This window comes from Cyclopterus lumpus, chromosome 11 (assembly GCF_009769545.1).
Source record: "Cyclopterus lumpus isolate fCycLum1 chromosome 11, fCycLum1.pri, whole genome shotgun sequence".
NCBI lineage: Eukaryota > Metazoa > Chordata > Actinopteri > Perciformes > Cyclopteridae > Cyclopterus > Cyclopterus lumpus.
In genome coordinates, this window is record NC_046976.1 from 3828121 (window position 1) to 3844756 (window position 16636).

A 16636-nucleotide genomic window follows, 5' to 3' on the forward strand; every position below is an offset into this window, starting at 1 on the left:
CTGCCTTGACTCAACAGCAGCTCAAGCATGTCGCGATGAAAATGGGCCATTAGCGGTTTAATTCTCTTCCTGCAATGTCAGTGGCAACATAAAAAAAGGTCCACACTCGAAAGCTGAATTCAGCTGTGGATAGTTCAACACGTACTATATGGCACAGCATCTCCATGGACTGTTTATTCTACTTTGTTTAAAGTTCAGTGACACAAATAACCTACATGACAATACGCAAGTCCTGTGCTTCAATAGGGACATTTTTGGGCTTTTTATTTTTGTATCGTTTTAGTTCATATGTCATACATTTGGGAAAGGGTGCGATTTAAAATGTGTATTTATTTATTTCAGCTCCTATAATAAGTCTATAATAAACTATGGATCCGAAATACAGACACTCCTTAAAGGACAAAAAAGTCCCCAATGAAATCCACAGCCATTACAGCATAAACGCATGCGTTCTATTATATCAGGCTTATAATCTAGAGGCTGACTGTCATTACCATTTTAAACCACTCAGCCATTTCCTCGTGTTTACCCAAATACATGCTATGTTCCTGGTTTCCTGCATGCGACTAAATCAATGCTGTTACTAAACATTAACATATGCCAGACGATGATAAAAAAAAGCCAGAATTCCAACCATTTAAATGCTAAAATATGTTGCAGTTATGATCAGTACTGGTGTCGGTTAAGAGATTGAACTAATAATAAAAAAATGTGAATACAACATTTAAAATGTTTTCAACGTCGACAATGTTTTCCTAAAGTCAAACAGTCTAAACCTGATATTTTGAAAGACAAACTGTACAATATGCAGTATATTAAATAATGTTCTTTATTTAAGAACATGATACTCATTATTCGCTGATGCGTGGCAACAACTTTAAAGAAGTAAGTGTGAGGACACGATACTTTATCGGCATATTTAAGGTTTCATCTTCCTCCCTCATGCGATTCACTGGAACCGCCAGTTAAATCCAATTGTATGATAAACCAGTCAGCTTCCCGCACATGGCGGTCATCAAACGCTCTTGTCTGATATTACAAGGGTCAAAGGTCACAAGGGGACTGTGTCACAGCGCAGCTGACCAGCAGGTCACCCCCCCCCCCCCCCAACCCCCACCCCCTCATGTCCTTAATGACGGCTCATTACATTAGAGAGGCCGAGCGGAGAGCCGGGAGCCAAACAAACTACCGCTGACAGAGGATGTGATGCTGCGCTCGACCAGAGCGAGGAGAAGGAGGAAGAGAGGGCGGGAGATAAAAAGAAGAGGAGGAAGAACAACGAATGGAGTAGAAGGGGAAGGGAGCGCTGCGCCGACAATCACAGACCTCCACCTCTCATCGTCTCTGGGAGAAAATTAAATATTGATCATTCCAAGCCGTGCGAGACAATGGAGAGGGAAGATTGAGCAGAGTGGGCAGGGATGTAAATAAATATATACATCAACTTGTGTGTGTGTGTGTGTGTGTGTGTATGTGTGTGTGTGTGGGGGGGAAGAGACACTGAGATTTATCTTTCGCCACCTTTTTTTAATCTTCATTTTGATCGCTAGAGTTATAGACTGGGGGTTTGATGCAAAGTATGCAGGTCTCACAAAGGCTTCACGAAGCCTCGCGTGTCACGGGCGATAAACATGCCAACTGTCCTGAACTGGGTGTGTATGGGAAGATTAACTACCCATCAATACACATTAAACATCTCTTTAAACAAATACTGACTGAAACATTTCCTGATCAAAAATCTTTGCCCGTCTTTTCAACTATCATCTCTATTGATAAATTGTTCACTATGATTAGAGAGCGCTATATATAAAAAGCGAAGTAGCACCTTCAGCCATAAAAGCTCTTGGGTTACACAGAGAAACGGCCGGAGGAAAGGAAGTGCTGCATTCTTCCTTCAGCTGAAGCGGTAAATTCTCAGGAAGCAAATGCAGATGATTAAATAGCTTAAGCTCTGAGAGGAGTTTGTGACCGCCGACTTTCCCTTCATGAAATGACTATCATGACGACCCAGGGTCATTAAGGATGGCCAATGAAACATCAGGACAAGACAGGAAACCGTGGAGACGGACAGAGTTCTTTTCCGGAGAATCTCCCGTATTTATTCTCTTCAGAGAGGAAAGCGTGTATGAAATCTACTAGATTAGACCCACTGGACACCTTTCAACCTGCTGGTCATGAGCTGAAAGTAGAATAAGGAACTAATCTTTGGGAGCAACCTCTGAAACACACACACACACACACACACACACACACACACACCCACACACACGTTTTCAAGTCAGGCTGGACATGCTCAAGCCGTATCTCATATCCACCTCGTCGGGGCTGGAGGCCTGGTAGGTGCGGTTGTCGTCACTGAAGTCCTGGTCGGCTTCGGCGGACTCCGTCTCTCCATTCACGATGGCGTGCGACTCGTAGACGGGCGTGACATTGTGGCACAAGGCGATGGCCTTCACCGCCTCGTGGATGCGACTGCTGACACTCTTGCGGACCTTCGGGCCCGGCGTCTGGGTCTTCCGCGACGGAGTGGAGCCACTGGCGCTGCCGTTGGAGGGCTGGGAGGTCACCTGGCATCACAAGAAAAGACGTGAGCCATGGAGCGAAATGATGCCATGTCAGTCACATCTATGTGTGACTCATGTCGGAGCTGAATATAGCTGGCCTCGGATGAAACGTTGGAGTGATAGCTCTGGCAGGCCATTGGAGAAAACCAGCCAAATCAGTGCTGGCTAACGGTGCATTTTCATTGTCTTTACATACAAAAAGGTATCCAGATAAATGACAACAAACTAAACTGAATGAAATAAGCGGCCTACTGATTGAATTGTGTTTTTGTTTTGTTGTTGGTCATGTTTTTCTCGTGTAGCAAATGGGCTGCAACTGTGTTGTACAATGACAATAAATTATCCTTACATCCTATTAGTATACATCCAAGTTGAAGAGGCCATGTATGAAATGCACAACAAAATCTTTTCAGACAATGAGCTGCGGATTGTCGTGAACTAAACCTAATCCGATACTCGCAGTCAGCTCACACCGACACAGCGAGGAGAAGTGGTGTCATATCTGATTTGAGGATACGTTTCATGTGTTCCGCTGTTTTGACATCAGCCATCGGTTTAAGTGGGTGATGACTAGCGAGCGGGCAGACAGCCCAGCTGCGTTTGACGGGGGCGACGCGCTCTACTGAAGCATTTGATTTGGGCTGATTATTGACCTTCGATTCTGCCATGAAGGGAAGGGAGGGGACGTGCGGTGGGGAGTCCGGTAAAGATGACAACCTTCATCAAGAGTGACTGGAAGATCAATGGAGAGATCATTGGGTTGTGTTGTCGGATGCCTTTAGCGCCTTTCAGGATGTTAGTGAATGCACAGCGAGGTTATCAGACGTGTAAAACAAGCTTGGCTAATGATATAACTGGATTAGGTAGTTTGTATGAGTCCAACAACATTCTAAAAAGTGTACATAACTAATGTTTTAAATACCTTAATGTGTATGTATCATTATGCATGTATGTATATATATATAAAAAAACATGCATAAACGGGGTTGCGATTGATATTCTGGTGTACCATTATCACAAAAAAAAATGCAGTTAATTATTATCATAATTCTAATTTATCCCATAGAGCTGACAGATTTAAAACGCCCTCATGTGGATTGGCGCTGAAAAAAAAAATATTGCTTAATCGACTCACTGAAAATTAATCTGCAACCATTAAAAAAAGTATTCGCTGGTTCCTGCCTCAGAAATGTGAGGAGTTGGTGCTTTTCTTTGTCATATGTGATAGTACATTTATTAAAAATGGGTTTGTCGTACTATTTTTCAAGATTTCTTAGTGAATGGTTTTGTTGATAAAAAGGACAAAGCAACATTAACTGTTAGTTGCTGCCCTAATCTAGATGACAATAATGTTTAAAAGAAGAACAGCGTCATGTAATCACGTAGCGGTGACAGTAAAGAAACAGCAACATGGTAAAAAATAAATAAATAAAAGACTTGTCTGGGCCGAGGCATTCCCGCTCAGTCATTTTTCATTAGCTGAGATTACACATACGGGTGTGAGGCAGATGGTTTCTGTGTCGACCAGCTGTTCGGAGATGGCTGAGAACGGATAATATCATTCTGTAAAAGGCTGCGGCCAGATCTGAGCCGCACGGAGAGGAAAACACTGGCGTACAGTGTGTGCAGTCGCTCGGGGACGCCGCGTGATGAATGAGCAACACAGGCTTCTTTCCTGGAAAACGGATCCGCAGCTAAATATTAAAATGGATTAAACTGATCTACAGGGAGAGGCGTGAATAAGCAGAACAAAAACTATGTATTTCAATGTATCCTGTCCCCTTAATATTCTAAGTGACAAGTTTGGCTCGAAACTCAGAAACACCGGATCACGTGATCTGTTTACCGGATCATGTGAATCTTTTTATATTTGTTGAGAATTACTTCATACTGCTAAAAAGGATAAAAAGGAGACCGTTGAGCTGAAACTTTACGCTACAATGTCCTGGATGTTAGTTGTGTTTATGGTTAACTGAAAAATTCAAAAGGAACCTAAATATGAGACAGATTACTGGATTGAATGTCAATAATTGATCTTACCTGTGCATACGACTGGACTATGTGGTTCTGTATCTCATCCATGGTGTCAGTGCCATAGGAAACTGTTCCCAGGTGCAGCCGCTTGAACACCATCTCGTTCTGTGTCAGAGTGCCTGCATGTACAGAAGACCAGTTGAGACCATAAAGACATTACATCACCTTTACACCACTCCTCCGTTACTGACTTTCACATGACGACTGCTCCTGTTATTGTCAGAGCCTAATTTCTAGAAACAGATTACGCATTCATATGTAGAATCTGTAGGCATCGGGACAAGATTTGGGGATCAGAAATGGCCTGGTTTGCATTTGTAGTCCAAGAGGAATTGACCAATCACGTTCCACCAGGCTTTGGTTGAATGCAGGTAAACCGTTCGTTTGGAAAGAAAAAGAGGCGTAACTCATTGGCTGAAAAACAATCTTGCAACCCTCCAGCTATCATTTTAGGATGATTTTGCTTTTATTGCTTTGCAATTAGCTTGTGAACTGGCTACTTGTGAAACAATCCAGTCCTACACGGTCTCAACAAGTCTTGCATATCAAGCTGCTAATGGGAGTAAACAATGCACGGCACACAGAAATATAGCCTCTTGCCCCCCAGATGTTTATATTACAGCTAGCTACAAAGATGCTGGTCACAATGTAGCCAATAACTTTAACAATTGTTAAAGTCACAAAAATGATTATATTCTAAAAATGATTTTATTATTTAGAGTCAAATAGACCATAGAGCAAGGTAGGCTTTAGGGTGGGGCTACCTTGTGATTGACAGGTCGCTACCATGCATTATCCAATCATCTTTCAACTTTAACCCTTTCACAGTGCATTTTCAGTTCATGAAAGTTAATTATAGCACTTTGGTTGCCTAAAAATGTCTTATTCAATGTTTGGATGTACTTAGCTCCACCCTCTCGTGGCACTTCTGGTTGCAAAAAAACAAAATGACAAACTCTTATATACAGTCTATCAAAAAGAGTAGTATGAGTCCCTTAAAGGTTTAAAGGGAAATGGTAACTAAGGACCTTCTTGCAACACATAAATGAATACCCAATTAGTTAAGGGCAAACACTCAAGAAAAGGACCACCCTTATGATGAATTCAAGCATTATTTGATAAGGAATCCAGGGATTAAAATGTAAGGGCAACCTGTGAAGGGAAGTGTTTTTATGCAATTTGGTACAAAGACTGTCAGGTGTAAAAATACATCAGAGGTATTTGAATCACAGAGCTACTACTTCATAGCTAAAATAGAATATATTCAAAGCTACACAACACTTCTAAAAGTACGCATGCACACTCACACCATTTGTCCCCAGAGGACTGCCTACAATGCATCATGGGGCCTGCAGGCCGGTGTGACTGCCTTCTCATTGACCTAATCTCATTACCAATATGGACTGCATGTCCTCTCTGACCAACACACAAGACACACCACTGCATACAAAAAGACTGAGCGAATGAAAAACAAACTTTAAAAAACGAGGGCAATGGCCTTGTTTAATGGATGTCTGTTGCCAGAATGTGTGCCGATAGAGCATAAAGCTGATTAGAGGGCATCTACCTCCCAAAAACATTAGGGCCACGGGGTTAACCAATTCTATTGGATTGATTGTTTGTTCTTCTTTCCATGTGCTTTAACTATCAACCTGGATAAATAGGCTCTACAGCTAATCTATTCCTACCTAGATCAGTGGGGTAAGACAAAGAAGCATGTCAGGGCCAGCGCAGGAGTTTATCACTCTGGCACACTGGCTAGCATTAGCAAAGAGCAGCTATTTGTTATGAGTAAATCAGGCCATGGTTGTGAAATCAAGTGGAAGGAAGATAAACAACACAAATTAACAACATTCTGTGAAACCTTGGTCCTCGGGTCTTTTCTTAAACTCACAACATTGAAATGTTTTAGATTAAATTATGTTCCGAGTTTATTGCAATTAAGAGCTTGCCTTAATTCAGTGGTTCTCAAACTGGTGCGCGCCCCTCTAGTGGGGCGCAGTGGTATTACAGGTGGGGCGCAGGAGGAAATGCAGAAAGACCTTTATTGAGAACTACATATATTACACATGTTCAGACATAAAACTATGTCATTAATAAATACATGTTGAAGTGCCTGTACCTTCCTGTACATGTTTACGTTACGGCGTTAACAGGTTACGCGACGACCAAGATTCTTGGCGACGCGCTGATTCTTGGCGTTTTGCCAAAAAACAATCTCCGTGAGATTGTTTTTTCTGCTGTTGCCCTTCAAAATAAAAGCTCAACATTGAGCATGAATTGAGAGTGGCCGTATCAAGCCTCAAGCACTGTTTAAAAAAAGATTTGTGGTGGAAAGCATACAACTTGACACACTGCACTCATTTTGTTTTGCACAGGTTGCATGTTATTGTTTTGAAAATATATGCAGTGTAAAAGTCTTTATTGCCAAATATTTGAACTTGTTTTGTTTAGTTTTTCACAGGTTGCACTTATTGTTATTATCTTGAAAAGATATCCAGTGCAAAACAGGTTAATTGCAGACACAATAAGCTTTTTCTTTGCCAGTGTGCTTTTTTGCACATATACAGTATAACTTTATTTGCATTGTTCTAACAAAGTGATTGCACATTTGGTTTACTTGAAAGTGATTGCAATTTTCTTTATTCTAGTATAACAAAAGGTTATGTCAATAAAAAGTCAGCATAGACCATTTTGTTGGGGCAAGAACATTTTTCTTCCTCCAAAGTGGGGCGTGACAGAAAAAGTTAATTGTAGGTGAAATTCAATATATTAGGTCTTTGAACTGAATGCTTCTCTTTAATGCACTATATCAGTGGAACATTAGGTTCCACTGACTGCAGTATAGGCAGTTCTTATTAAGCCGATGTACGTCAAAATGTAACATTTTCTAATAACTTTGGTTTTAGTTATTTGATGCTATAACAAGGGGTTGAAAGGTCATAGTTGACAGAGGCACCTGCAGATTTCTCTTTGTAAGTAGAGGAGGAACGTTGTGAAGAGATGAGACTTTGAGTTTCCATAACTGTGATTGTATAAATATATACTAAGATGTTTGCGTACAGTCATACAACAGCGCTGTCGGACCGCCATGCGTGTTCACATCCTGGAAAGCAAGTGTAAGTTAGTAGATGACGCTTCTGGAGCACAAAGCACAAGTTTGTGGAATAGAACGTGATCATTTGATCATAAATGCTTTGGCTGTGTTTGGGGCAGGTGCATTGGGCGGGATGACGATGCGGCGGCTCCTGTTTCTGAACACTACTGATACGTCTCTGGCTCCAAATGATGTCACCACAGCCTGTATCCCAGATACTTTGGCTTCCTTTTTGAGTCTACGAGTTTTGCGTTCCCAAAATAATTGCCATCAGAACGTGTATGCAAACCAATTGGCTTTAATTTAAGCACCGATTTTAAATCTGCAGTAGACGTAATATTTATTCAGTATGGCCGGACACCTACCCGTCTTGTCCGTGAGCAGATAGACTAGCCGGCCCAGTTCTTCTGGGATGGTGCTGGTCCTCACAACAGTCCCGGGGATGTTTTCGTCTTTCATGATCATCCAGCCGTAGGCCGACTTCCCCATGTCCAGGTTTACACGCAAACTACACATGTGAAAACCACAGCTGTAATGAATCTCACAACTACAACAAAAACTGAATTAAAGATCTGGTATGTTTTTGAACAAAAGAAAAAACAGAGCTATGGTTTCAAAGCATGGGTGGAATATTGTCTAATTTATGCATTTATCTTTTTCTACTTCCAGACCAAATTTTCTGCTTGGAAAAAAACCCACCATCACTGTACAGCCATATTTATTTGGGTGAGTTTCCAAAAAATAACAAACAATCTTTAAAGAATCCCAAAAGTACCTGATGGGGATGATGTAAGAGAAAAGCACAACGAATCGGAAGAGGTTGCGGAACCAAGGACCCACAAACCCCTGCACCGCTACCATGACAATAGACAGAACCACCTGGGCCAGGAACAAGGCCTTGGTGAGGCGGTTCAGCTCGAGGTCCAGTAAGCCAACCTATGGGTCACATGTCAAAACATCAGACATGACAACATCACGGCCCCTCCTAATGTCCCCTCAGCAGGTTAGCATGGAACGAACTATAAAACCCAATCATGTGCGAGTTATGTTTGGTCCATTTTACACTCCTTCGCTTGAGGACAGTGATGTTTTCCTTCAATAGGAATCAAATCATTTGAATGGAGATTTCGTGTAAACATCTTCTCCCTTTTCTGACAGCTAGAGAAGACTTTTTGTAACGTTCCCATCTGCTCCCAAAGCCTTACAATATGCTACACAGAAAGCCAAAGAAAAGACATTCTTAGCTGCAGGCTTTTATCATGCAAACCATGTGTACGACAGAAATACGTTTATTGGTGGCACAGTTGTGTGGTAAAACCACAAGCTGCATTATTGTCTTGCTGAAGTATTGTCCTTGAATGCAACAGAGGGTCAAAGGGTCTCAGATAAATAGATAAAGTTCCCATATTGAAATGGCTTTCTGGAGGAAGAAAAAAAGGGGGTCAGAGTTGTCCTTTATTTTTCGAGTGCATCTCCCAGCCAATGGAGCATGTGGGAAAAAGATGTCAAATAAAGAAGTGCCCTTCCCCTTTTCTGGCAGCGCTCACAGCGAAGCCCTGTACACAGAGGGCTTTCTTCTGACGCACCACGCTTACAAAAACAGCAGAACATAACATCTCTCCTCCCTCAAATAAAAGGAACTGGCTCTGAAAGGGAGGGGATGGGGGAGGGGGTATGGGGGGGGGGGGTAAGCACATATAAAAAGCAGCAGAATTCCTCCACCGCCCCAAACCCCCACCAGGCCCATTCCCCTGAGGACTGGGAGAGATGGGCGACCAGTGTGACTGATTTATCAGTCGCTGTTAAAGTCCCAGTAGCAGGGTGCGCTGAAGAGAAGGGGAGCGAGCGGGTGGGTGGGCATCTCCCCCAACCCACCGCCCCGCTACATGGTTCATGGTTGAGCTATTGAGAAAAATAGGGGGTTTGGGTGGATTAAAATGAGTAAAAATTAAGACAGAGCACAGTGCATGCCTGAAAAGCAAAGGATCGCCTTCTGCTTGAACAATGGCTAGTTGGAATTTTCCAAGCCTTGCCCGGGATCAGATGAAGTCATTATTCATTCAGTCAAGGGGAGGGGGGGAAAAGGACTCAATTACCTCAACCTAAAGATGCTATCAATGAATTAAATTCTTTCTTTTTTTTACTCCATTCGTCTCCAAGCCATTAAAAGTGAAAGGAATGATTCGATCTGCCTGTGTGGCTTGTATTTCTGATGAAGAACTGCCACCACAAGAATATTCAGAGTTAAAAGAACATCAGGACTTCAGTCGGCAGTGTTGTTCAGTGCAAATCAAGGAGGTCAAGAAAATAAACTGAAATTGATTTTGTTATTTATTTTTTTTAAACAGTTTGAGAGACGTGTGAAGAGAGCCCAATATTGGCTACTTGGATATGTACTTCAAACAAACACTCCTTATTGACGAGCAGCCTCTCGTCAAAGGACATTGTTCTGCCTCTTTACTCGGACGGAGGTCCGTCTCACAATGCCGACACAGAGAGCCAATCCATGCCCGACTGTTCCGTCAGATTGATCAAGTGCAAGCATTGTCCTGGCCGGTGTCACAACAGATTATATGAGGCCAAAACGTTCCTGCGACTTTCCCCACACTGCATCGACTTCCCATCCCCAATCTCCAGTCGCCATATTGACACTTCTGACATCATCTCCTTGAAATATTGAATTCCTCTCAACTGTCGGGCTTACACAAAACAGTGCCCGCCCCGCTCCTCCCCCGCGCCGCTGTTCGACCGGCCACATCAGCGTTCTTAATAAAAGACAACAGTGTCAAAACTGTGCTGCAGTAGGTGAAGGGGCGTGTTGTGTAGCGCTGCTGCGGGTCATAACTTTGTGTGGAAAAGTCACAGCGCGCCCACCAGTCCACCCGCGTCTATCTAGCTCCACTATCTTCCAGGTAAAATCTTATATTTAGAATCAGATTTTCATTAATCTCCCCAATCTGGGGACAAAACACTCGATGGGGATTCCACGGGATTAACTTTCTGCTGAAAATGTCATTTAAATTCTCGGTTAGTTAATTTCCCTTTTGGTTAATTAGCAGCCGGCGTTGACCTTTTGCATTGACAGGTCCAACTTTATCTAGAAAGTCAAGGTTAAAAAACCACCTCGCCACACTGATTGATTAGTGATTAGAGGCCAGGGGGAGGTGGGGGGGAACTTGGAACAGATGTTACTTTGTGAGGTGTCTCACCCTCTGAAGCGTGTACAAAACATCTGTATTTATGCTGGGGTCACCTGACAAGCCTTTGCTTTGGAAAATGCCTGAAAAATACAACAAATCTTGAATATTTATCCCCCAAAATCTGTCACTTTGTGCAGAAAGAAAATTTTAATTTTAGTGGGGGGTCTTCGTCTTATGCGATAAAATAGAATAGGAGGATATAATAGAATATCTTCGGGTTTTGGACACTTGACATTTTGGACACAAGACATTTGAAGAGGTCATCTTGGACGTCATGTAAAATAAAAATAGAAAATGCCCTTAAATATAATGTATGTGACCAAAAACTGAAACGAATCACAAAAATTAAAATGTAAAAAGTATTCACCTTGTTCTTGGCATTGGACGTGTTCAGTACGCTTCTGGTCTCCTTGCCGGTGTAGATCACCACCCCGATCACCGTGCCTGCCAAGCAGAGAGACAAGGAAAGTAATGCTACTCATTAACCACACACACACACACACACACACACACACACACACACACACACACACACACACACACACACACACACACACACACACACACACACACACACACACACACACACACACACACACACACACACACACACACACACACACACACACACACACACACACACACACACACACACACACACACACACACACACACACACACACACACACACACACACACACACACACACACACACACACACACACACACACACACACACACACACACACACACACACACACACACACACACACACACACACACACACACACACACACACACACACACACACACACACACACACACACACACACACACACACACACACACACACACACACACACACACACACACACACACACACACACACACACACACACACACACACACACACACACACACACACACACACACACACACACACACACACACACACACACACACACACACACACACACACACACACACACACACACACACACACACACACACACACACACACACACACACACACACACACACACACACACACACACACACACACACACACACACACACACACACACACACACACACACACACACACACACACACACACACACACACACACACACACACACACACACACACACACACACACACACACACACACACACACACACACACACACACACACACACACACACACACACACACACCTTGGTCAAGCAAGATGAACTGCATGAGAGGAAACACAATAAGGCTGAGCTGAGGCCGTTTTGTGTCATTGTCTTTCAAGCCAACAGACAGGAGTTTAATATGCTTAGAGTCTCGGGGCCTTCAGCCACCCAATGGAAGCTCATAAAACCTGATCAATACACTGCCATCTTTATTTGCCAATTCATTACGGTGGCCTTATTACACAGGATTAATGAGTCATTAATATTAAATGAGCTTAATGGGAGAGCAGAGGCAATAATAAAAACGAAATACACCTCGTGAAATCCCCAAACTATTTAAAAAAAAAAAAAAAAAAAAAAAAAAAAAGGCAAGAAACTTCAAAATGAGCAGAAAACAAAAACGGGGAAAGTGAAGAGCAGGAAGAGGAAGAGGAAGATGGAATGAGACCAGTCGTGAGGAGAAAGGTGATAAATTGCTCTCGTCAACTTCTACATTCAGAAATATCGGGGCATGTGACAAATGGTCCGGGGCTCAGCATGTAGCCGGGCTTCAATTTGAATATGCGAACAACCAATTCTCTCGTCACAGCTGGACTGGGGCCTGGAAGAGAGGATACGCGCGGCGGTCCCGAGCCGACTCAAGTGCCCAGAATGCCGGTGAAGAGTCTGTCGAGGAGAGGCTTGTGAGGGACAATGACATTCCCGAGCAGAGATGATGTAAGGGGTCTAAGTCAGGCGTTTTAGTGTGTGAGAGAGTGTGTGTGTGTGCGTTTGTTCTTCTGGTCAAGGTCAGGCCAGAGGGGAGAGCGACACCGCAAATCAATGGTGTGGCCGTCGCTGAGAGCGTCACAAACGCTCTCAACTGACACAGGCGCTTCTGTGGGGAATCGCTAAGTCAGGGCGAGGGAGGATTACCTCAACTCCGGGTATTCTTTAAACAAGCACATGGCCGTATCAAATCGAACGCCGTCGAGGTTTAATGCTACGACTCTTTGTGACAAGAGGAATCACTTAACTCATCGAGCACAATGACGGGAAGGGATTGGAATCGGTTTCGTTTCAGGGTTTCAAGCCATCAGCTACGTTTATGTGAATATAAATGAGTCTCCTGTGATCCACGTTTACCCTGCTGTGTGCTACTATGGGGGGGGGGGGGGGGGGGGGGGATTCAACAAGGGCCCCTGTCTAGACTTGAACCAGGGTCGGTAAGGTTACATACGCTCCCAGCACCCCTACTCTTTTTGCTAGTTTTTTTGGTGGAGTGGTTGCCAGTAATGGTGAGTCCCAGAATGACACAAAGGCACAATTAAAAGAGGCGGTGGCATGTTTGATGTTTTTTCAAGTACATGAAATGTTTTTGTGATCTATTTTTTCTTCAGTGCCCCCCCCCCCTTCATTTCATGCACTTTAAAAAGGTCTTTTTTTTATTAAATGTATATTATGATTGTAAATGTTAATTGCCCATCAGCTTTGGATTCGCCTTCAAGCTGCGGTCGGAGCTGCTCCTCTGTGAGCCGACGCCACGCTGCTGGCTGTCATTTTGGACCCGCTGAAGGGAACGAAGGCACTGGGAGAACCAGAACCGCACCCAATCTCAAGATAAAAAACGGACTTGTAATAAAAGTCGTCATTCACTTACCTGATGCAACGACTGTGCTGGCCCAAAGCGTGTTCTCAATACTCAGACTCTCAATGACCTGTGGATCTGTGTCTTCCTGCAGGGGAACGACAAAGACAGATTTCTTTATGCTTGTACCACTACAAAATAAAATAAATAAACCTTACTTACTACGGTCAGGCAGTGTAGTGCAAAGTACAGCAAAACCATGCTTTACCTTAAATAAATTAGTAAAAACATTTGTATTCGTCTTAAAAAGGTCACCAATTGAAACACAGAAAAGAAAAAAAAAAATCAGCTACTGAGAGGCAGAGGGATACCTGCTTAAAAGAAATGTGAATGTATTTCTGCAATTAGCAACTACATGTTGCTTTGAGACAGTAAAAGGCCCTTTATGTGTATAAAAAAAAAATGAAAGAAAAACAAGCCGACAGATTTAGACTTTCACTTTTTGACAGAAAGCAATTCTGAAGGTTCTTATAATATTATATTTATTATACAAAGTAGTAAAATATTTCCAACCTTGGCTCACATTAAGAAACAGAAGTCTTACAGTCTATGTAGCAATATAAAATACTATGGCAATGACTTATTTTGGACATTTGCAATGCGACTAGCTGGTTTTAAATGTACCGATATATTCAGCTGTGATTATACCGTAGTTGGTGGTTTTGATAGTTTTAAACCCCATTTGAAAACCAAATTTCACACAAAAGCACTAAAATCGCACCTTCCAAGGATCTTTTTTTGCCAATTTTATTCTTCAAACTCTGCCTGAACATTTTTATTTCAGCTACCTAGAATTGAGGAATCTGAGCTCAGCTGAGAGACACAGGCTCCTCGTGCCATTAATTTTCACAAGCGCCTGACACAGTTGTGCAGACTGTAGCAATACAGTAGTCCCTTTATCAATACTTTCCCTAGAACTGGCATGGCGATAGAGGCTCCTTTAAAAAACAGTATACACGTAGATGAGATTTCAGTGATAAAAAGCCCCTGGAGAGCCTCTTGTTTCACACCCGCCCCCTCTGTTTGACCCTTCTCTCTTAAATAAAGACGAAAGCTGGAAATGAGTCAGGAGTGCAGAGTCGAGGCTCCAGTTTCGGCTCATATTGCCTGCCCGATATGATAATTATGATACCTAAGCAGCCACATCCTGTCAATCCACTCAGACGTGGGAAGAGGTGCATGAAAAATAAATGGCAGGTTGCAGAGCGCTCGACCGCTCTGACATTGGCATCGCACTGCGGTGTTCATAACTGCAGAGGGGTCTCGTCTCAATAAAGACTACGGAAATAAAGCCACCGTATCCATCTCAAGGGAAAAAAAGAAAAAGGAGAGAAAACCCTCATAAATAGGTAAGTTCATTTGCTGCGGGTCTGTGGGAACCCTTTTTTTCCTTCTTCTCCTCTTCCCCCATCCTGCTCGGACTAAAAGCACACGCTATGCAAAGGAAGGCCGCGGAGGATGAATGAGCGGAGGAAGTGCTCGCTCACTAAGCCTGGTGTGTGGCCAAGAGTGAAGACGGGCCACAAAGCCTCCCTTTGTACTGGAGCTCTCCTCTCTGTGGGGGCTGCGCTAATCTGCTATTAATAAAAAAATAAAAAAAAAAAGAAGAAGAAAATTCACCAAGCAACAGGCAGGATGGATGGAGCAGCGAGAGAACCTGCCAGTGATGTAAGAGGTATGGCTGCCTGAGATAACAACAGGCCCGGCTGGACACACAGGCTCTCATTGTCGACCGCTTGTCAACACGCGGCGGTGATACACGTCTTCTGTGTCAATCCAGTTTCGACAGAAATACTCTGCGCGTGTTTAACAGGTTGTAAAAACGTCAGCGAGCTACTGTACCCGTGTGAAGTTCCCCTCGAAGCTGTGGATGTCCAGCTGAGGCCTCTGGGCGTAGACATAGGCGCTGATGGAGAACAGATCCTGAGATACGGAGGCATGACAGAGAGGGATGCAGTGTTAATACATTCATATCAAACTCAGTCTTATTATTACCACAGTTGGTGATTCTCTTCTCATTGTAGTGACAAACATTTTCACTTGGTCCTGTGTAGGACCGCAACTAACGATTATTTTGATTGTTGATTAAATCAGACAAATATTTTCTCCGTTAATCATTTCTTTGTTTGGGCCCATCAAATGTTTTCCTCTTAATCAGTGTGTCCTAAAGACAAAAGGTGGCGTCATCAAATGTCCCGCTTTGTCCACAACTCTAAATGTATTAAGTTTACTGTAACAGGAGCAAAGAAGCCAGAAAATATTCATATTTAGGAAGCTGGAATCAGACTATTTGTTTTCTTTAAAATGACTCAAACTAATCAAATCAACATAGTTTGCCGTGTAATTTAATAGTCGATTGATTGTTAGCAGCAGTAATGCTGTGTCTGATATTTACTCTGCATTAATGCTGCGATCCTTAAAATCCAACTCAACTCAGACGACGACAGAATTCTACTTGAGCTCAATAATCTCAACTTACTATCGGAACATCTCATGGTCTTCAACAGAAAGACAAGTGGACCTTCAGATAGAAATATACCACGCGTTTTTGCCCCATTCTCCCTTCTGGTGCTAAATGGACCTGCACTCGTATTTTAGAATAAATATTGGATATTTATGATTGGCTGCAACTCAACAGAAATTACATAAGTACGCGGAAGCAGTTTAAATATTATCTTTTAAAAAGCTGAAACGAAGACTCAAAAATAAAGACTGAACCATAAGTCTTCAGTCAGTCATCCCAACATGTAAGAGTGCAGCCTGTCGCCTCTCAAGCACCCAACACCAGCTTTTTTCTTTTTTTGAGTGCCCCGAGTGGAACAAAATTGATTGTAAATATTAAATTATTCAGGCAGGCTCTGCAGCAGCCAGGCAGCCCTCAGTCATGCTCAGATAGTGTTCTCCTGGTGAGAACATGGGCAGAGCGGTTAAGAGAG

General features: G+C 43.0%; 1 protein-coding gene across 5 annotated transcripts in view; it reads right to left on the reverse strand.

Annotated features, from left to right (window-relative positions):
* atp9b (ATPase phospholipid transporting 9B) overlaps positions 1-16636 on the reverse strand; it is a 41136-nt gene that overhangs the window by 10900 nt on the left and 13600 nt on the right. For all 5 annotated transcript variants that reach the window (XR_004610101.1, XM_034544661.1, XM_034544662.1 and 2 more), the window contains exons 9-15: positions 15543-15623; positions 13713-13788; positions 11263-11339; positions 8471-8631; positions 8061-8203; positions 4605-4717; positions 2316-2567 (exon numbers count right to left, since the gene is read on the reverse strand). Coding sequence is in view for 4 of the 5 variants with exons in the window: in XM_034544661.1 (XP_034400552.1) it covers positions 2316-2567; positions 4605-4717; positions 8061-8203; positions 8471-8631; positions 11263-11339; positions 13713-13788; positions 15543-15623 (903 nt within the window). In the remaining variant the exon portion in view is untranslated. The remainder of the gene's footprint in view (positions 1-2315; positions 2568-4604; positions 4718-8060; positions 8204-8470; positions 8632-11262; positions 11340-13712; positions 13789-15542; positions 15624-16636) is intronic.